The sequence below is a fragment of the Thunnus thynnus genome, chromosome 23 (assembly GCF_963924715.1).
Source record: "Thunnus thynnus chromosome 23, fThuThy2.1, whole genome shotgun sequence".
NCBI lineage: Eukaryota > Metazoa > Chordata > Actinopteri > Scombriformes > Scombridae > Thunnus > Thunnus thynnus.
The window spans coordinates 26,361,943-26,383,904 of NC_089539.1; the positions used below are offsets into that span (position 1 = coordinate 26,361,943).

The 21,962-nt window shown below is 42.3% G+C and overlaps 1 protein-coding gene across 1 annotated transcript in view; it reads left to right on the forward strand.

The window, feature by feature from the left end:
- stab2 (stabilin 2) overlaps positions 1 to 21,962 on the forward strand; it is a 45,649-nt gene that overhangs the window by 19,417 nt on the left and 4,270 nt on the right. Inside the window, exons 26-61 of the mRNA XM_067581952.1 lie at positions 639 to 734; positions 828 to 920; positions 1,006 to 1,053; positions 1,322 to 1,455; positions 2,012 to 2,114; positions 2,772 to 2,849; positions 4,667 to 4,756; positions 4,841 to 4,948; positions 6,247 to 6,378; positions 6,502 to 6,630; positions 6,868 to 6,930; positions 7,491 to 7,589; positions 7,674 to 7,869; positions 7,974 to 8,069; positions 8,675 to 8,732; positions 11,349 to 11,422; positions 11,548 to 11,673; positions 12,183 to 12,256; positions 12,400 to 12,471; positions 12,693 to 12,812; positions 12,886 to 12,930; positions 13,011 to 13,103; positions 14,472 to 14,627; positions 14,757 to 14,885; positions 14,969 to 15,028; positions 15,103 to 15,279; positions 15,548 to 15,637; positions 15,727 to 15,873; positions 15,964 to 16,023; positions 16,122 to 16,245; positions 16,729 to 16,878; positions 17,654 to 17,758; positions 18,219 to 18,326; positions 19,689 to 19,882; positions 19,966 to 20,107; positions 21,471 to 21,604. Coding sequence (XP_067438053.1) covers positions 639 to 734; positions 828 to 920; positions 1,006 to 1,053; positions 1,322 to 1,455; positions 2,012 to 2,114; positions 2,772 to 2,849; positions 4,667 to 4,756; positions 4,841 to 4,948; positions 6,247 to 6,378; positions 6,502 to 6,630; positions 6,868 to 6,930; positions 7,491 to 7,589; positions 7,674 to 7,869; positions 7,974 to 8,069; positions 8,675 to 8,732; positions 11,349 to 11,422; positions 11,548 to 11,673; positions 12,183 to 12,256; positions 12,400 to 12,471; positions 12,693 to 12,812; positions 12,886 to 12,930; positions 13,011 to 13,103; positions 14,472 to 14,627; positions 14,757 to 14,885; positions 14,969 to 15,028; positions 15,103 to 15,279; positions 15,548 to 15,637; positions 15,727 to 15,873; positions 15,964 to 16,023; positions 16,122 to 16,245; positions 16,729 to 16,878; positions 17,654 to 17,758; positions 18,219 to 18,326; positions 19,689 to 19,882; positions 19,966 to 20,107; positions 21,471 to 21,604 — 3,903 coding nt within the window. The remainder of the gene's footprint in view (positions 1 to 638; positions 735 to 827; positions 921 to 1,005; positions 1,054 to 1,321; positions 1,456 to 2,011; positions 2,115 to 2,771; positions 2,850 to 4,666; positions 4,757 to 4,840; positions 4,949 to 6,246; positions 6,379 to 6,501; positions 6,631 to 6,867; positions 6,931 to 7,490; positions 7,590 to 7,673; positions 7,870 to 7,973; positions 8,070 to 8,674; positions 8,733 to 11,348; positions 11,423 to 11,547; positions 11,674 to 12,182; positions 12,257 to 12,399; positions 12,472 to 12,692; positions 12,813 to 12,885; positions 12,931 to 13,010; positions 13,104 to 14,471; positions 14,628 to 14,756; positions 14,886 to 14,968; positions 15,029 to 15,102; positions 15,280 to 15,547; positions 15,638 to 15,726; positions 15,874 to 15,963; positions 16,024 to 16,121; positions 16,246 to 16,728; positions 16,879 to 17,653; positions 17,759 to 18,218; positions 18,327 to 19,688; positions 19,883 to 19,965; positions 20,108 to 21,470; positions 21,605 to 21,962) is intronic.

Consider the following 21,962-nt stretch of genomic DNA (forward strand, 5'->3'; position numbering starts at 1 on the left):
TACCACTAGGACTAAACTGTGTGAAATGATGTTTTATTAGCTGTTAGCAGCTTGTGTTTGCACTGTAACCATGGAAACAGACAGCAATCACTGGATTACTGTTGACACTGAAGAAAACATCTAAACATGATGAATATGAGACAATATTCAAAGTTATGAAGAGTCTTTTTATGGCGTTTTGGACGTTTAACAATGAGATCATTTTCACAGTAAACAATTATTTTCATTATCAATTAATCTGTCGATTATTTTCTCAGATAATTGATTTCTTCTTCTTCTGTGGTTTGTTAAACCCTCAGAGTGACTGCACATGTAAAGCCACTTTCTTCTTCTGTGGTTTGTTAAACCCTCAGAGTGACTGCACATGTAAAGCCACTGTCTTCTTCTTCTGTGGTTTGTTTAACCCTCAGAGTGACTGCACATGTAAAGCCACTTTCTTCTTCTTCTGTGGTTTGTTTAACCCTTACAGTGACTGCACATGTAAAGCCACTTTCTTCTTCTTCTGTGGTTTGTTTAACCCTCAGAGTGACTGCACATGTAAAGCCACTTTCTTCTTCTTCTGTGGTTTGTTAAACCCTCAGAGTGACTGCACATGTAAAGCCACTTTCTTCTTCTTCTGTGGTTTGTTTAACCCTCAGAGTGACTGCACATGTAAAGCCGGCTACAAAGGAAACGGGCGAACCTGTGAAGCAGTGAATCAGTGCGTAACTGAGAGCGGAGGCTGTCATTACCTGGTGAGGATGATTAAACTTGTCTGGTTCATCCTGATGATGTGGGTGTGTGAGGAGGGAAATGTTTGGATGAAGTATTGATGAATGTCTCTGCAGGCCAGCTGTCGGCTGCTGTCCTCTCAGTGGACGTGTGTCTGTGATGACGGATATGTTGGAAACGGACAGATATGTTACGGGACTGTTGATCAGGTGAGCAATGACGCCTTCACACGGTGTTGAACACTGTTGTTGTGTCTTCACTGCCAGACTACAGTTTATTTTCTGATGACTTTAGGAGCTGATGGCGCTCCCAGAAGCCTCAGAGTTCTTCACATGGACGACTGTGAGTAAAACAGCGTTAGAGTCTCTGTGTAACATACACAATAAAGACCTGCTAGATAATGAAACTGCTACTGAACAACAACATGGATCACAAATTTGCATTCATATGTTTCTGCAACCCAGTGACAACATACAATACAAATACATACATGTATCTGTGACTAAATGATCACATATATCACAAGTTTATGTATATATGGAAACACAAGTAAACAACAACGTGCAGGACTACAGCAGTCTCAGAGAGGATATTTCTGTCTGTGTTTCAGGAGTCTGGTCTGTCTCGCTCTCTGTCGGAGCAGAACGTCACGCTGCTGGTTCCGTCTTCAGCTGCCGTCGATAAAATGTCTTCAGAGGACAAAAACTTCTGGACCATGAAGGGAAACCTGCCGAGTCTCATCAGGTTACAACTCAGATTAGAGTTTAATGATATTTATTGTTGTCTCTCACAGTCAGAAGAAGAACTGCTGGATGTCTTAAAGGATCATTCTTTGTACTGAAGTTCTTTGAAAAATGTATAATGTAGTCAGAGTCAGAGGTTGTGATCTATAGCACGACAAGCTGGTGAAGCTGTAAACAGAACAGCGTTCCTGCACATGCTCAGTGGTGTCTGTCTCACACAGAACTACTCTCCAGAGACTGAAAACATGATGCTGTTATTAGTCTTTGTAGCCGTTTCTAAACAAACTAATGTGACCAAACTCTTCATGATGAAGGAACATGTGACCCAGTGCAGCGGTGAGACTCACTGACGTGTTTTTAATCAGATATATCAGCTTTGATACAAACACAATACTTGTTAGTAGATCAGTTCATTGTTGGTTTGGATCCAAACATGAAGACAAATATAGAAAATCAGCAGAATGATCCTTTAACTTGCATCTTATTTAGTAAAATGTTATGAATATCTGCAGCATCTTTTAACACATTTAACAGCCTCCATGTTTTCCACCTGATAGAAATCACATGATCCAGGGAACCTATCCGTTATCCAGCCTCAGCAACATGTCCTCTGTGACTTCCCTTCTCAAGACAGCGCTTCCTGTTTCAACAACCAATGAGGTGAGTTTACTGCTGCTGGACAGGAGCATGAATGTCTCGATTGAGCTTGATGTCTTGATCAGATTAGAATTGGCTGATCTGACGCTGATCACTGATTGGTTCCTATATTTAAACAATATACGCATATAAAACTGATTTTCCAAGTTGGATTTGATCCAAAATATAAATATCTCTCTGCAAAACAAGTTACTCATTTTGAAAAGAACACAGACATGAACTCAACTGTGTTGAGCATTGAACCAGAATCATTTTCTCTCTAAACTCTAGACTCCTTGTTCAACAGGTGTTGAGTCATGTGATCGTGTAATGTTCTCTGATTGGTCTTGTACATGTCTGAGCAGGTGGACCTGATTGTTGAGTTTCAACATGTTGACTCAGTCACGTTTGAGTCTTTTTTATTATCAGCCAAAATGTGTCTGTGGCTCTGAGAATCAAAACCTGTCGTTTCACTGAAAGCTCAAATGTCGGATTCAATGACAATGATTCTGTTTTTTAAAGCAATGTATCAGAAAAAGTATTGTGATTTCTATCAGAAAACTTTCATGACACACACTTCTTTATTTAACAGAAGAATTTTTAAAGTGTTGTTGGGACGGTATGAGTTTCTGTCTTTATTTTTTGTCTATGATGATGCTGAGTTTGTGTTTGTTCTGTCAGATCACAGCTGTAGGAGGAGCCACCATCACCACATCCAACATCGCTGCGACCAACGGATTCATTCATGTCATTGATAAGGTACGAGTGGTGGTAAGGTACCAGTGGTGATCAGGTACCAGTGGTGATAAGGTACCAGTGGTGATAAGGAACCAGTGATGTTAAGGTACGAGTGATGGTAAGGTACCAGTGGTGATCAGGTACCAGTGGTGATAAGGAACCAGTGATGTTAAGGTACGAGTGATGGTAAGGTACCAGTGGTGATCAGGTACCAGTGGTGATCAGGTACGAGTGGTGATAAGGTACCAGTGGTGATAAGGAACCAGTGGTGATCAGGTACGAGTGGTGGTAAGGTACCAGTGGTGATAAGGTACCAGTAGTGATAAGGTACGAGTGGTGATAAGGAACCAGTGGTGATAAGGAACCAGTGGTGATAAGGTACCAGTGGTGATAAGGAACCAGTGGTGATAAGGAACCAGTGATGTTAAGGTACGAGTGGTGGTAAGGTACCAGTGGTGATCAGGTACCAGTGGTGATCAGGTACGAGTGGTGATAAGGTACCAGTGGTGATAAGGTACGAGTGGTGATAAGGAACCAGTGGTGATAAGGAACCAGTGGTGATAAGGTACCAGTGGTGATAAGGGACCAGTGATGTTAAGGTACAAGTGGGGATAAGGTACGAGTGGTGATAAGGAACCAGTGGTGATAAGGAACCAGTGGTGATAAGGTACGAGTGGTGATAAGGAACCAGTGGTGATAAGGTACCAGTGACGTTAGGGTACAAGTGGTGATAAGGTACCAGTGGGGATAAGGTACCAGTGGGGATAAGGAGCCAGTAAGATAAGGTACCAGTGGTGATAAGGTACCAGTGACGTTAGGGTACAAGTGGTGATAAGGTACCAGTGGTGATAAGGTACCAGTGGTGATAAGGAACCAGTGGGGATAAGGTACCAGTGGTGATAAGGTACGAGCGGTGATAAGGAACCAGTGGTGATAAGGAACCAGTGGGGATAAGGTACCAGTGGTGATAAGGTACCAGTGGTGATAAGGTACCAGTGGTGGTAAGGAACCAGTGGTGATAAGGTACCAGTGGTGATAAGGTACCAGTGGTGATGAGGAACCAGTGGTGATGAGGAACCAGTGGTGATAAGGTACCAGTGGTGATAAGGTACCAGTGGTGATAAGGTACGAGTGGTGATAAGGAACCAGTGGTGATAAGGTACCAGTGACGTTAGGGTACAAGTGGTGATAAGGTACCAGTGGGGATAAGGTACCAGTGGGGATAAGGAGCCAGTAAGATAAGGTACCAGTGGTGATAAGGTACCAGTGGTGATAAGGTACCAGTGGTGATAAGGTACGAGTGGTGATAAGGAACCAGTGGTGATAAGGTACCAGTGACGTTAGGGTACAAGTGGTGATAAGGTACCAGTGGGGATAAGGTACCAGTGGGGATAAGGAGCCAGTAAGATAAGGTACCAGTGGTGATAAGGTACCAGTGACGTTAGGGTACAAGTGGTGATAAGGTACCAGTGGGGATAAGGTACCAGTGGGGATAAGGAGCCAGTAAGATAAGGAACCAGTGGTGATAAGGTACCAGTGGGGATAAGGTACCAGTGGGGATAAGGTACCAGTAGTGATAAGGTACGAGTGGTGATAAGGTACCAGTAGTGATAAGGTACCAGTGGGGATAAGGTACCAGTGGGGATAAGGTAATGTCAGTTATTTATTTTTTTTGTTCTGGATGATGTAATGATGGTTTTATTGTTACTGTACAACCACAGTGTGCTTGTTTATTATTGTTGTTGACATACATGTTGTTAAATTAACGTTGTCTGTGATACATACATGTTTTATATGTGGTTTCTGTCTTTGTGTGTCTGACTGTTGTCGTCCTTCAGGTTTTGGTTCCTGACAGGAAGCTGAGTGAAGGTCTGCTGGCGACGCTCGCTCTGAGACCCGACTTCTCTCTCTTCAGATCGTATCTCATTGTACGAACAAACAGCAGTTATCTGTTCTCAGCTTAAACTCTGCTTAAATGTTTCAGATGTTTGCTCAGTTTGTTTTTTGTTCAGGAATACAACCTGACGGACGAGCTCGAACAGGCCGACGAGTTCACTGTCTTCGCTCCGACAGACGCTGCCATCAATGATTACCTGAAGAAAATGGCTGTGACTGCTCTGGTACAGTAAAATCACAGCAGTTTAATTTATTGTAAACTGGACAGAAGGTCTGAAAGTTAAAAAATATTCCGTTAGTTTCTGTATTTTATGTCATATTTCCATTTCTAGAGCAGTGTCACTTCAGACCAACTAAAATAAACTAATATTAAAACTCGTAGACTATTACAGCACGTTGAGAAGAAAAGTTAAACCTGGTGTTGATGGGGAAACATACAGAGAAAACATCTGCTACAGTTTGAATGAAATTTTAATTAAAGTTGTACAAATGTTTGAATTTTTATACAGACAGTCTTTATGTCACCTGCTGTGCAGGTTTCTTTATATGGAACTTATAAAGTTTCATCAGGTGTTTCTAGCAAAGCTTTTCTTCATTGTGTCATTATTTCTGTTAGTAATTTTAACATTTTCTGTATTTCTGTTAGTAATTAAACCTTTGGCTCAAACAATGGGACAGACAGAAAACAACATATAAACATGGGCAAATAAAAGCATAAAGTCAGATCATTGGCAGATAACTTGTTTTTATATTTGAGTAAAAAATATAAAGAGTATAAAGAAATGAAACACAAAATGATTGCTCTAAAATATCTAAAATATATTATCACTGCAAATTAATGAAGAGCAATCTCCATTTCATCCTTTTTGAAAAAAAGTTCACATTGTCTCTTCCTAAAAGTACATTTTAGATTATATTTAGATTTTTTATTTGCACACATAAATGCAGCATAAATGCAGATAAGAGGAATAAAACAGATGTGACAGCAGAGGTTAAGAAGCTGCAGATACAACACACCTGAAGACACTAAACTAACAAATACAACAAGATGGATCAAAACGCAACAATAAGAAACACACATTAATGTAAAGTTATTTGTTACATATGTTTAATTTGATCTTTCATTTTTCTCCATTTTTAAATTTGTGAATATATTTTTCTCAGACATTTCTTTTAGGTTTAAAGTAACTTTTTCTTGTCTCCTGTGGGGAAAATTGTCTTGCTGCATAAAAACCAAACATCACAATAAAAACACATGAAATAAAAACACTGGAGTCTGAGATAAAATAATCAAGTCACAAACCATTTACTCTGTAAAAAACTGTAAGATCTAAACAGAGAATTGTCTCCTGGCATTTGTCCCCATATAACAAAAAGTGAATGATTATTGATTATGAAACATATTTAAAAAATAAACTAAACTAAATAAAATTTGTAATAATAAGCTGTTACTGAAAGCTTTGACTGAAGCTTCTTTTCAGTGAAAAACGTCTTTTTGCTTTTCTTTCCTTGCTGTTATCAGGATGTGGAAACGACTCGTTACCACCTGGTGGCGTCGGAGCGTCTGCTGAAGACCGACCTGCAGCCTGGCGGATACAAACAGACGCTGCTCGGATTCTCCTTCCAGCTGGGCATCTACCCCCGAGACGGGAAGGTCTGACTCCAAAACATAGATGGTCATGTGATGAGAATATTCTCAGTCTTATAAAATCACCACATTTTTTTTAATATTAAATATTCTTCGATTGAACACAATGACTGTTTGTCTCTCGTGCAGTTGTTTGTGAATGATGCTCAAATAAACATCTCCAACATCCTGAGCGGTAAAGGAGTGATTCACGGTCTGTCAGCTGTCCTGCAGATCAACAGGAATCGCTGTGATGAGGCCAAATATCAGAAAGTCATGGTAAACCCACCAGGAACTGTTGATATCTGTGGTAAATACTCTAAACATGAGTCCTAAACTCACTTCACTGTTCCCAAAGCTTTTCACTGCAGCATTCAGTGGCATGCAGTTGAAAGCTCCGGGAATAGTTAAGTAAGTAGACCTTGTGTTTAGAATATTTATTGCAGATTTGTGTCCCCAAAGTGGAGGATGATGATGATGAATATTTATTAATAACTTTCTCTTTTTTCTCTAAAGGGACCGTGTTTGGATTGTTTGTTCCCACAAAGCAAAATCTGCCCGAATGACACGATTCTAGACGTAAGATTTCTGACATTTATCTCCAAACAAAAATCCTACATATTTTAAAATGATCATACAGTACAGCTTCTAAACTTAGACATTGAACTATAAATAAATAGCAGAACTCAAACCTAAAAAACTGGACGGAAAGAGGAAGAAGTGAGACACACAAATACACTCAATAGAAAAGTGTAAACTCAGTTTCTTTGCAGATGAATTGATTTTATATTTCACCAAAATGAAAACATCCGTTCTGAAGATTAAAGGAGATTAAAGAGGATCTCTTTCAAGTATCAGACTGCAAGAGGAAAAAACTGAATAATGCAAATAAATAAACAGCTTTGTGTTTATTTAATTAATTTCAGACATTCTGAGATAAAACATTGTTACTTCTTTGTTTTTATGCTTTTTGCCTATTTCTTAACTTATTGATGAACTACTTGGATGTTTCTTGAAAAAAAAACCTTTACTAAAGCAGGAAGCTTCTGCTGTAAATCATTTAAAAATCATTAATATAAAACATGTCAGATGAAAGCAGGTTGTTACAGCTGAACTCTGACTGCTTCTTTTTTGTGCAGAAATCAGTGAAGAGGAGGAAATGTATGCTCAGTCGGGTGTTTGATGACGAGCGACTGCTGACCATCGGCTGTAGAGCGCCATGCCTGCAGACCAACATCGTACGTCTCAGCTCAAAGATAAAACAGATAAAGTCAGGATGTTCTCTGACTGAACTTTAAGGTTTTAGTCTTCTGCGTTTGCAGGTTCGCAGGTGTTGCGCCGGGTTTTTCGGGGAGCACTGTGAGCCGTGTCCCGGGCCGAAGGGTCACCCCTGCTTCGGTAACGGAGTGTGTTTAGACGGAACGAATGGGACGGGAGTCTGTCAGTGCTACAAAGGTTTCGATGGGACGGCCTGCGAAACCTGCCAGAGCGGGAAATACGGAGTCCACTGTGATCAGGGTCCATATAACTCAACCAGATCATTCATATACATCAGCATGTGTGTCAATAAATACGAAGTAAATGCCAAAGTCTGTTCATCTGCTGCTGTGTTTGCTCTGCAGACTGTGGCTGTAAAAATGGCCGCTGTAATGACGGGCCAAATGGCGACGGGACGTGCGAGTGTGACGTCGGATGGCGAGGCGTCCTGTGTGACGAAAGTATGAAAACAGTGTCGGGGCAGGAAGCCAGCACAAAAAGTCTGAGAATAAAGTCACAAGTTAACAAAAAAAAGTCATGATGACAAACAAGTGAATAAATCATAATATTCTGATTTATTAAGTTGTGATATTTCGTTAAAAAGTCATAATATTACAGTGAGGAGGTGCAGGTGTCAGAATGTGTGATGTTCTGACAATAAAGTTGTAATTTTACAAGAGAAGAATCATAATATTCCAACAAAAACATGGTTCACTTTGAGAAAAAAGTCAAACATTTCTGAGACATGCTGAAGAAATAATAATATTACAAAAACAACTTAATGTTTAAAGAAAACTTCAAATCTAGTCACATACTTTAAGAATGAAGTTAAAAATATCTTAAATAATCCTTTCGTGATCAGTGTTTATGGATGAAACCTGCATATTCAGCTGTGTTGCTGATTTTTGTGTTTCTCAAGTTACAACAACTTCATGACTTTATTCTTAAAATATTGACTTTTCATTAAAAAAAAGTTCTGATAATAATATAACATCTATAACATCAGAGTATTTACCTTTCTTCCAAACATGTGATGATATTTTGCTGTTGGTGTTTTGTGCTGCAGAGATTGAGTCCAGAGCGGATGAACTGTGCGGTTCAGTGATGTGTCACACCAGCGCAAAGTGAGTCAAACTTCACACATGTTTAATACAAACGTCTCACTGCTGAAACCAAAACCAAACTGTTCTCCATCTTCTCTTTCTGTCATAAATCATCTAATCAGAGAAAAAAAATAACTTTCAGTTTTCAGTTTCTCACTGCTGCAACACAAAGACTTAAAATGTGTTTTGTTTTATTAATAATGATAATGTTTATTGATATAACACATATTACAATGACAGACATAACAAGAACAAAGAACTGAATAAAATACCAAATACAAACATTCCCACATATATGACAAAGAGTTTCCAGCTGTGACAGCAGACTGTCATCGTGGTTCAGCTGCTCAGAGTGAACAGATTCTTCCTCATTGTGTTTATTTAAAGTCCTGCTCTGTCAGCTCAACATGCTTTATTTCCATGTTCTGCTCTGCAGGAGGATAATATCTCCTGTTATTATACTGAACCTTGTGTTTCACTGCTGAGGCTCGTTTCACACTTCCTGCTGTCTTGTTTCACACTTCCTGGTGTCTTGTTTCACACTTCCTGCTGTCTTGTTCCACACTTCCTGATGTCTTGTTTCACACTTCCTGCTGTCTTGTTCCACACTTCCTGCTGTCTTGTTTCACACTTCCTGGTGTCTTGTTTCACACTTCCTGCTGTCTTGTTCCACACTTCCTGATGTCTTGTTTCACACTTCCTGATGTCTTGTTCCACACTTCCTGATGTCTTGTTTCACACTTCCTGCTGTCTTGTTCCACACTTCCTGCTGTCTTGTTTCACACTTCCTGCTGTCTTGTTTCACACTTCCTGTTGTCTTGTTCCACACTTCCTGGTGTCTTGTTTCACACTTCCTGGTGTCTTGTTCCACACTTCCTGCTGTCTTGTTTCACACTTCCCGCTGTCTTGTTTCACACTTCCTGCTGTCTTGTTCCACACTTCCTGCTGTCTTGTTTCACACTTCCTGTTGTCTTGTTCCACACTTCCTGGTGTCATGTTCCACACTTCCTGGTGTCTTGTTTCACACTTCCTGGTGTCTTGTTCCACACTTCCTGCTGTCTTGTTTCACACTTCCCGCTGTCTTGTTTCACACTTCCTGCTGTCTTGTTCCACACTTCCTGCTGTCTTGTTTCACACTTCCTGTTGTCTTGTTCCACACTTCCTGGTGTCTTGTTCCACACTCCCTGCTGTCTTGTTTCACACTTCCTGGTGTCTTGTTTCACACTTCCTGCTGTCTTGTTCCACACTTCCTGCTGTCTTGTTTCACACTTCCTGGTGTCTTGTTTCACACTTCCTGCTGTCTTGTTCCACACATCCTGCTGTCTTGTTTCACACTTCCTGGTGTCTTGTTTCACACTTCCTGCTGTCTTGTTCCACACTTCCTGGTGTCTTGTTTCACACTTCCTGGTGTCTTGTTTCACACTTCCTGCTGTCTTGTTCCACACTTCCTGGTGTCTTGTTTCACACTTCCTGGTGTCTTGTTCCACACTTCCTGCTGTCTTGTTTCACACCTCCTGGTGTCTTGTTTCACACTTCCTGCTGTCTTGTTCCACACTTCCTGCTGTCTTGTTTCACACTTCCTGGTGTCTTGTTTCACACTTCCTGCTGTCTTGTTCCACACTTCCTGCTGTCTTGTTTCACACTTCCTGGTGTCTTGTTTCACACTTCCTGCTGTCTTGTTCCACACTTCCTGGTGTCTTGTTTCACACTTCCTGGTGTCTTGTTCCACACTTCCTGCTGTCTTGTTTCACACCTCCTGGTGTCTTGTTTCACACTTCCTGGTGTCTTGTTTCACACTTCCTGCTGTCTTGTTCCACACTTCCTGGTGTCTTGTTTCACACTTCCTGCTGTCTTGTTCCACACTTCCTGGTGTCTTGTTTCACACTTCCTGCTGTCTTGTTTCACACTTCCTGGTGTCTTGTTTCACACTTCCTGCTGTCTTGTTCCACACTTCCTGCTGTCTTGTTTCACACTTCCTGCTGTCTTGTTTCACACATCCTGATGTCTTGTTCCACACTTCCTGGTGTCTTGTTTCACACTTCCTGCTGTCTTGTTCCACACTTCCTGGTGTCTTGTTTCACACTTCCTGGTGTCTTGTTCCACACTTCCTGCTGTCTTGTTTCACACCTCCTGGTGTCTTGTTTCACACTTCCTGGTGTCTTGTTTCACACTTCCTGGTGTCTTGTTTCACACTTCCTGCTGTCTTGTTCCACACTTCCTGGTGTCTTGTTTCACACTTCCTGATGTCTTGTTCCACACTTCCTGCTGTCTTGTTTCACACTTCCTGATGTCTTGTTTCACACTTCCTAAAGTCTTGTTTCACACTTCCTGGTGTCTTGTTCCACACTTCCTGCTGTCTTGTTTCACACTTCCTGGTGTCTTGTTTCACACTCCCTGGTGTCTTGTTTCACACTTCCTGGTGTCTTGTTTCACAATTCCTGCTGTCTTGTTCCACACTTCCTGGTGTCTTGTTCCACACTTCCTGATGTCTTGTTTCACACTTCCTGCTGTCTTGTTTCACACTTCCTGGTGTCTTGTTTCACACTTCCTGATGTCTTGTTTCACACTTCCTGCTGTCTTGTTTCACACTTCCTGGTGTCTTGTTTCACACTTCCTGGTGTCTTCTTTGATGTGCAGCTGTGTGATCCGACCGGCCGGCCTGCAGTGTCTTTGTGCTGCTGGATTTGAAGGAAACGGAACTTTCTGTCGAGGTAACAACAAACACATGACACCTGCAGCACAGGTGTAACCTGAGCTCACATGATGATGATGATGATGATGATGATGATGATGATGATGAAGATGATGATGTGTGTGTGTGTGTCTGTGTGTGCAGCGACAGACCCGTGTGTGTTGAATAACGGCGGCTGCAGTCTGGACGCAGTGTGTAAGAGGACTCGACCCGGCCGGCGTGACTGCGTCTGTAATCGCGGCTTCACTGGCGACGGACTCGTGTGTGTCGGTGAGTTTACAGTTTTATCTCTTTTTTATTGTCGTATCATCTTTTTTTAGTTAAATACATTAAAGTAAAAAAAAATATATAAAACTGTTTGATGACTGAACTCCTGAGTTTGTAAAAACACCTGCAGGCTGTTTGAATACTTTAATACAATTATTATTATTATTATTATTATTATTATTATTGTTGTTGTTGTTATTAAAGAAAATACAGACAAAGTCTGTCTATGAACAACAAAACTACGAACCAATCAGAGCACATCACAGTCGGAGCTTTTATTCATTCTTTTTATTAATGCTGATACTAAAGTACTGCATGAACACTGAAGTACTTCACAAAAGTTTTATCATTAACAGGGTTTTTTTTCACCATTTGAGTTTTTGGTTCATCGAACATCTGACACTAATTAAAAATATATTTTGGGTGTTTGGATGATGTCATGATGATGTCATCTGTCAGATAAACAGAGCGGTGTGTTCGAGTGCTGCAGGAGTTTTGTGTTTCTCCCACAGAGATAAATCCCTGCCTGGAAGGAAACGGCGGTTGTCACGTCAACGCAGAATGTGTTCATGTCGGACCGAACAAAGTAAATCCTCATTTTAATCTCAGTGTGAAGCTTCAACATGACGTAAAGGAACATTTGTCATTAGAATATCTCGACTCTGATTGGCTGAGAGGTGGTGAGGCGTTTGCTGTTCATTGTACAGTTCATTCTCTTTGACTCTGCAGACGTCCTGCAGCTGCAGCGACGGTTACTCGGGCAACGGACAAACCTGCACGATGATCAACTTGTGTCGAAAGGTTTGTCTCAACTCAGAATGTTTTCAATCTATTTCACTTCCTGTACTGTGAAAACACTCAAAGTAACGCAAAAATACTGCTGTGGTACACAAAAGTACTGCAAGGAAAGTATCAGCATGTGTCTGATATCAGTCTGTGTTTGATGTCACAACGTCTGTCTGGAGTTTTCTAACCTGTGAGGAGATTTATAATCTGTCACGTGTGCGTTGACGTGTTTCCAGGAAAACGGCGGCTGTCACATGAACGCTAACTGTAACATGACGGGTCCAGGTGTTCGTACCTGCATGTGTAGGACTAACTATGTGGGAGACGGTTTGACGTGCAGAGGCACGGTGGGGAAGGTGAGCAGCTGCGCCTCCGTCACATTAATAATGGTGTTAGACTGAATCTGAACGAGCTGCCGCCTCTCTGCAGGAGATCCTGATGCGCCGCCTCAGAGACTTTTACCTCGGGCTGATGGTGAGTGAGCACACGAGTCTCTCTGTCGCCTCCTGCAGGATGAAAAAACGTCCTGACTGAAGTGAATCTCTCTGTTTCAGATGGTGGAGATCTCTCTGAAAGGTCGCGGCCCGTTCACCGTCTTCGCTCCCAACAGCGAGGCGTTCGCCGCCGACCGGAACGGAGACGGCAAGGTGATGAATCTAATTTACTGGCTCAGGAGAGATTCAACAAACTTTAAAGCAGCAGCAAACATCTCTACAACTGTTCACACCTTGAGTCCAGATGACTTTAGTGACTTTTCCTCCTGAAATATCGAGAGCTGCAACTACGGATTATTTTCTCAATTAATCGATTAATCGTTTCGTGTTGAATCATTTCTCCAAGTCTACAGTGGTGCCTCTAACAGTCCAAAACCAAAAGATATTCAGTTGATTGTTATATATGATATCATACATGATTTGGTGTGAATGAAAAGTGCCATACAAATAAAGTCTGATTGATTGATTGATTGATTGATTGATTGATATATGATGAAGACGAGCAGAAAACTTATCTGAGAGGCTGAAGTCAGAAAATTTTCTAAAGTTTCAAAATTTTCAAAGTCTTTGCCGATTAAATTGACGACTAATCGATTAATCGTTGCAGCTCTCGAAATATCTCAACAACTATTGGATGGATTTACAGTCGCTCGATCTCAATAACTTTGATCCTCTCGTGCCACCGTTTGCTCAAAAATCTGGTAACACTTACATTTTTATTTATTTTTATTTTATTTGCACACATATAAGACTGTAAAAAATAAAATAAACAGAGCCACCATGATGTCACCCGTTGGTTAGAGTTAGGGTTAGGACTCCTGTTTTGAAGTCTCAGTTTGCATTTTGACCGTCGCCATCTTTGATTTTTGGAGCCAGAAGTGACCATATTTGGACGAGAGGGTGGAGCTGACCCTGACACTAAAAACTAAAAACACACTGAAATAGTGACGGCTATGTCTATACTCTGTGAATATACTGAATATACTCTGTGTATCCATGACGTAACCCCTTACGTCATGGATATGTTACCTAACCAATGTTGTTGCCATGGTAGCGACTTGCTTGTGACGGCACCCACCTGTCACTGAAAGAGTCCATAAATATGAGCCTTAATAAATGTGAAACAGGTGAGTTATATAAACATTCACCCCCGTACAGCTGGCAGGAACGAGGAAATTAGCTTCAGAGACTGAAACCGTTTTGTACCAGACTGTAAACGTGTATCTCTGCTGTAAAGATGGACAATTTAACATGGGGATCTGTGGGGGTCTATGGGGGTCTACCGGGTCTGTGGGGGTCTACGGGGGTCTGTGGGGGTCTACGGGGGTCTACAGGGGTCTATGGGGGTCTACGGGGGTCTATGGGGATTGACTTGCGTTTGGAGCCTCGAGTGGCCGTTGGAGGAACTGCAGTCTTTGGCGTCATGTTTGAGCGCTGCAGGTTGCTGCTTGGTAAAGTCCAGATAATAAAGAACCAGTGTGTATATATCACCAGTGCAGCTGACAGTTCTCCTGTTTCCAGATGCGATCGCTGATGTCGGACAGATATAAAGAGCAGTACGCCGCCGTCCTGCGCAGCCACATCGTCATGTGTCACACTCTGCTGCCCGCCGACCTCAGCCAACCCCGAAACCTGACCACTCTGTCGGGACTCGTCCTGACCACCACGTCCTCTCAGGTGACCGATCGCACACGTTTAAAGGCTCTTTTCACATTAATAACATGTTAAACAAGATGAAATGAAGCAGTTCAAGATGTTTAAAGGGATGACATCATGCTCAGCCGGCTGTTTGCTGGATGTCTTCAGGACAGCATCTTCATCAACCAGGCAACTGTGACGTACAGCAACGGCGTCGGCATCAACGGGATCTTCCACGAGATCAACAAGATTCTGTTTCCTGCCGACACGGACAAAGAAAAGCAGCCAGACGTCCCTGTGAGACCCGACATGCATCACAATAACAGCTGTTCATGTAGTGTGTTCAGTGTCCTAATGACCCTCACCCTCTGATCACACAGCTGAACCTGACGGACGTGGCTGAACGTCACGCTTACAGAAGCTTCTACAAACTGCTGGAGGTGAGAACACCAGAACAAGTTCTCCGCTCTGAAAACTTCATCACACATCACACTGATGATGGCGTGTGTTTCAGGACACGGGTGTGATGGACCTGGTGCATGATGGGATATACCAGCCGGTGACCATCTTCTTGCCCTCAGATGACGTCATGGCGTCTCTGCCGCAGGAGCAGAAGGACTTCCTGTTTCACCAACACAACCGAGCTCAGCTGCTGGAGTACCTGAAGTACCACATCCTGCCGGGCCAGAAGGTCAGCCCGGTCTGATCATAGTAGTAATAATAATACTACTACTACTACTACTACTACTAATAATAATAATAATAACAGTTATAATAATAATAATAATGATAATATGTCATGGTTACACTGCAATCAGGAGCTGCTAACAGCTGAGTCACATGACTGTAACGGAGACTGTTTGACTAAACGTGAACAAATCTGGTGAAAAAACGTGACTGACAGAGAATTTTTGCTGTAAATGTTTCTTCTTCTGCTCAAACTTTCTCTGCGCGAACAGATTTACGCTGAAGGTTTGATCTACCTGGACTCAGCTCGAACTCTGCAGGGCTCGCCGCTCTCCTTCAGCTGCGGAGGGATGGACGACATCGTGAGTCCACAGGAAACAGAATAAATAAACAGAAGAAGAAGAAGAAGGAGGAGGAGTGGTTTGGTAAATGATGTTTGTGTTTGGAACAGGGAGAAATCTTTGTGAATGATGGGAAGTGTCGGATCACTCAGAGACACCTGATCTTTAACGAGGGCGTCGCCTACGGCATCGACTGCCTGCTGACTCCGCCCAGCCTGGGGGGGCGCTGTGACACGCAGACGACCTTTGACCTTGAGGTGAGCCTCACCTCTACACTGCAGTTATAAAGTTCTAATTTTACGTTCAAATGTTGAAGTTTGAATGTTTCTCTTCTTCTTCTGTGGTAGTTGGGCTGTGGACTGTGCACCTCCTCGGCTGCTCGCTGTCCGAGAGGATCCAAACTGAAGGTCGGTATCATCATCATCATCATCATCATCATCATCATGTTTCCATAGTTACCAAACCTGTCTTGCTGAATTCTTCTTCTGTGGTGTTTCGTCTTCAGGAGGTTCTGAAGTGCGATCTGCCCTCCGTGTTCATCACGAAGAACGCCGGCTGTCGCAGCGTCTGCACCATCAACTTCTGGCAACCAAACTGTTGCCATGGTTACCACGGGCGAGACTGTCTCGGTGAGAACGACGCAGTGTTTCAGAAAGTCTTTATGGAAGACAAAGAAGGAAACTGTTCTGGATGAAGAATAGAATAAAAGTACTCAGATGTGACGTCATCGTGTTTAACAAATAACATCATAAAACTCTAAATTATCATTTTCATCATCAAAATCACTTTTTATGGATTATCTCTTGGCTTCTATATAATATAATATAATATAATGCAATGTAATATAATTAATATAATATAATATAATATAATATAATATAATATAATTAATATAATTAATATAATATAATATAATATAATATAATATAATATACTGTTTGTACTTTGTGATCAGAGCGTTTGGAGTCATAAACACGAGAAACAAAACAACGAAGAAGATTCTCGTTTTCCTCTCAGAGCTTCTGGAAAAAGGATCAGGATTGATCTGTAATTGATTACTGATAACTTGATCAGCTGTTGATCGTTTTTCTTCTTCTCTCCTTCCTGTCCAGCGTGTCCGGGCGGTGTCAGCTCCCCCTGCGGTAACCGTGGTAAATGTGACGACGGTCGCCTTGGTAACGGCACCTGTACCTGTGACGCTGGTTTTGGAGGCGTGGCCTGCGAGCTGTGTGAGGAGGGATTCTACGGACCCACCTGTAAAGGTGAGCGCCAGTCTGAGCTTCCTGTGATGTCACAGTTTAATGATGCTGACATGGGTCTGACTGGTTCTGACTCTGGTTCTGACTGGTTCTGACTTTGGTTCTGACTGGTTCTGACTGGTTCCGACTGGTTCTGACTGGTTCTGACTCTGGTTCTGACTTTGGTTCTGACTGGTTCTGACTGGTTCTGACTCTGGTTCTGACTGGTTCTGACTTTGGTTCTGACTGGTTCCGACTGGTTCTGACTCTGGTTCTGACTGGTTCTGACTTTGGTTCTGACTGGTTCCGACTGGTTCTGACTCTGGTTCTGACTGGTTCCGACTGGTTCTGACTGGTTCTGACTGGTTCCGACTGGTTCTGACTGGTTCCGACTGGTTCTGACTCTGATTCTGACTGGTTCCGACTGGTTCTGACTTTGGTTCTGACTGGTTCTGACTGGTTCTGACTCTGGTTCTGACTTTGGTTCTGACTGGTTCTGACTGGTTCTGACTGGTTCTGACTCTGGTTCTGACTGGTTCCGATTGGTGCTGACTCTGGTTCTGACTGGTTCTGACTGGTTCTGACTCTGATTCTGACTGGTTCCGACTGGTTCTGACTCTGGTTCTGACTAGTACTGACTGGTTCTGACTCTGGTTCTGACTCTGATTCTGACTGGTTCCGACTGGTTCTGACTCTGATTCTGACTGGTTCTGACTGGTTCCGACTCTGGTTCTGACTGGTTCTGACTCTGGTTCTGACTGGTTCTGACTCTGGTTCTGACTCTGGTTGTGGTCGTCAGCCTGTAACTGCTCAGAACACGGGTCATGTGACGAGGGACGCAGAGGGACGGGTTCGTGTTTCTGCGAGGCGGGCTGGACCGGACAGCGCTGTGAGACGCAGCAAGGTGAGAAGCAGATTTAAACTTGCTGATTAGTTTCTCAATTAATCAATTGATTCTTTTGTCAACGTTATAAAATCGTGAATAATGAGATCGTTATCGTTACAGTTTCCCAGAATCAAAGTTGACGTCTTCAGATGTCTTGTTTTGTTTGACCAACAAATTGACCAAAAAATATTCAGTTTACTGTCGTGTTTGACAAACAAATAAATAAAATCATCACGTTTGAGAAGCTGAAAATGACTAAAACAATTTATCAATTATCAAAATACTTGCCAGTTAATTGTCTGTTGGTCAACTAATCAATTAATCGATTAATCGTTGCAGCTCACTGATGAGAAAGGCTAACAGTTTCCCCCTGCTTCTTAGCATTGTAGCAGTGATTTTAGCCTGTTAGCCTGTTAGCATGTTAGCTTGTTAGCATGTTAGCTTGTTAGCTTGTGAGTGAAGTGTCTCTGTCCTCCAGCTGGACTCTCTGCGTGTTCTCCATCCTGCGCTGTGAACGCCGTCTGTCAGGACAACAACACCTGTGTGTGTCGGCCATTTTATGTAGGAGACGGCTTCACCTGTGAAGGTACACACACACACACACACACACACACACACACACACACACACACACACACTTTGGCTGTGGGGGAATTGGTGGAGCTGGGGGTGGGGGGGGGGTGGGGGGGAGGGGTGGGGAGGGGGCTCTCCCTGTTGTTCATGCAGACGATGTCTCGGTTCTGGTGAGAGAAAGGTCGAGCGGTCTACAGACATGGGGAAGGACATCAAACAGTGAGATACCGTCGTGTGGTTTATGGGGGGCGGATGGAGCACCACAGTTACTGGGGGAACTACAGTGGAGTCAGGAGGGGATTAAGGAGCTGGGGGTGTACGTGGGCTCGGAGGACTGGGTCAAGAGGAACTGGGTTGAGGTTCTGTCTAAAGCAGTCTCATATAGAGGAGGACGCTGATTATTAGCAATCTGGAGGCATCAGCAGCATGGCACAGACTCACTGTCCTAAACCCTCCTGCTGGTCTCCTACAGGACCTACAGAGGACGTATGTGGATTTTCTCTGGTTCTGATTCTGGTTCACCTGTTCTTGCTCTGTTGAAGGTACTCTGTGGAAAAGTGGGGGTTCTTTTTTCTGTGGGGCTGTACATTCTGGGACCAGTGTATTCTCTCCAAAACAAAACGAAAACTGTGCTGATGAACTTCCTGTTTGGGCTAAACTGGCTAAAGCGAAGGCCTGCAGGCCGGTAGAGCTGCTGTTACTGTTGAAGGGTCTCTGCACGCCTCAAGGCTGAATATGCTTATTACAGTCTGGTTAATGATACTGTTGGGTGTCAGAAGATCTGGTGTTTAGACGAGTCTGTCTGTACTGTGGGGGAGGAGGGTCTCTGTATACCTACAGACTAGTGACAAATTAAAGGAAACACCAACATTAAGTGTGTCAGTAAGGTGTTGGACCTCCAGAACAGCTTCAGAGCTCCTTGTTATTGATCCTATAGTCTCTGAACATCATCGTTCATACAGATCTTCCTCATGTGGTGTTGTGATGATGATGATGATGCAGAGCGCTGTCTAACACGTCAGCTGGGTTGAGATCAGGTGACTGTGAAGGTCGTAACATGTGATTCATCCTGGAAGAGACCACTCCCATCAGGATAAAGCTGATCACTCACAACTACTTTGTATTGATTAGCAGTGACCCTTCCCCAAACCATGCCAGCATAACAGAGCCCCCAGACCTCCTCACTGTAGGGGTCCAGCATCCAGACCTGGACCAGTTTTTCCTTTAATGTGTCACCTGTCTGTATCTGAACATGACGGCTTGATGTGTGTGTTTGAGGAGTGATTGATGGATGGTGTAAGGAGTGTATCTGGGTAGGAGCTGTATGTGACTTTGTTTATATTAAAGGACAACAGAAGTCTCTCTGTCCCTGCAGTGGTGGACATGTGTCAGCTGTGGAACGGAGGTTGTGCTAAAGTAGCGAAGTGTTCTCAGACCGGCAACGTGGTGAGCTGCACCTGTCCTAAAGGTCACTCTGGAGACGGGTTCACCTGTCTGCCCGTCGACCCGTGTGTCGCCGGGGACAACGGCGGCTGCCACGAACACGCCGTCTGCACCATGACGGCACCGGTGAGACACGGGGAAACATTCTGCCGGTTTATCAGTTATTTATCAGTTATTGTCTCAGAGTTTGAAGATGAACGTGTTCACAGGGGAAGAGGAAGTGCTCGTGTAAAGACAACTACATCGGAGATGGACTCACCTGTGAGGCCAAACAGCTGCCAATCAGCCGCTGTCTCCAAGACAACGGACAATGCCATCAGGACGCCAAGTGCACAGACCTCCACTTTGAAGGTAAAATACACCAAAATTGTGGCCAAAAGTATACGGACAGCCCTGTGCATGTAGTTTAACATCCTTCGTGTCTGTTTGTCCTTAAAGCTGCAGCGTCAAATCATATTTGAGATAAAAGTGAATTCTTTACATTTTAGCTTAAATCTCATGAATTACCTGTTGACATGAAGTATGTTTAATGAAATAATTAATGGATAAAATAATGAAATATAGAAACACAATAAATCCCTGAAAATATCATTAAAGGTGTTTGTTGTGTTTCCATTAATCTCACAAAACAAAAACCTTAAAAAGTAACAAACACAAGTAAAGGTTAAAGTGTCGTTCAAACAGTAATTTGATACATTTGACAAAACCCTTAATTATCTATTTATTTTATCTGTTTATTAAAGGAGGATGTTTTTATCAAAAAGCCAAAACTAAACACCTTAAAAACACCAGAGCCCTTAATTATTAAATTAAAATTTTATGTTAATTAGCTGCTAACGCTAACATTAGACTGATGATACTCTGTTGTCTGTTTGTCTCCAACACATCAAATCTGCTGCAACATCAGTCAATACATGAATTGATGGATTATAATATTTAAATGTTTTAATGGATTTTCTGCAGTTTTAATATTTTTTAAGCAGTAAAAGCTCTTAGAATAGACCACATACATGTATATGTCACAAAAGCTCTGCTGTCATTTATACTCGAACATGATATTTGATCTATTTTCAGTTTTACTCCATTAATCCATTAAAATGCTTCACATCTTATAATCCATGAATTAATGATGCTGCAGATTTATTGTGTAGGACCCTTAATTTGACCCTTAATTTACACCCGAAAACACAACGAACACCTTAAAAACATCATCATCTTACTGTGGAGTGAAAAAGTCAAACAGTTGTCATGAAGCAGCTCAACGAATCATCTCACAGCCTCAAATGTGAATTTGTTAGGAGACACCAGTGTTTCAGTAGAATCGGCACACAGGCCTCGACAAACAGTAACTGTCACACAGTGAAAAACAGCAAAAATATGGACATGTCTACCCGCTGAGCTGAACACACAACACAATTTTAATGGTTTTAACAGAGGTGTTAAATCATAATACCCCTGTATAGACACACCTGTATTTTTATGTATTTATTCTTGTTTTTCCTCATCTTTCTTTGTTCTTTTCTTTTTTACATTTAAACTTTTATATTCTAACCTTTTTTTTAAGCCTCCTGTGCACAGGTGTTGTAATTTAGCATTTTGCTACAAACACTAAACACTGTGCATCTAAAACTAAACTAAAATATCAATATCAACATTTTAGACCAATCACAGAAGCGGTACGTTGTTGTGAATCTGTTTTGTGTTGTGTTTGCAGACGCGACGCTCGGTGTGTTTCACTTCCGTTCAGTTAACGGTCAGTACAAACTGAACTACACTGCTGCTCAGCAGTCCTGCTCTGCAGAGGGAGGAAGCCTGGCCTCCTACACTCAGCTGTCCTACGCTCAGCAAGTCAGTGAACACAACAGACACAACCGTTAACATACGTTCATTACAGACTCACTTATATATTAAAACATCTGAAGAGTCTGATGTGTTTCCTCTAGTGTTGGTAAAGTGTTCTATAGTATTTTACTGTCAATTTTATAGACAACACAGAGATTTCAGTTTCATCCTTTTTCAGGATTTATCTTGACTGGAAAGCTGCATAGTCTGTTTCCAGTCTCTGCAGAACATGTGGGAACTCTGTGTTTTGACAAGTCATTGATTTCACTCCACTATCTACTATCTACCAATCAAACAGTTCAAAAGAGCTGAGCTCTGTCATGTGCAGTCCCACAAGGCTCGATAATTGGCCCTGTTTTATTCA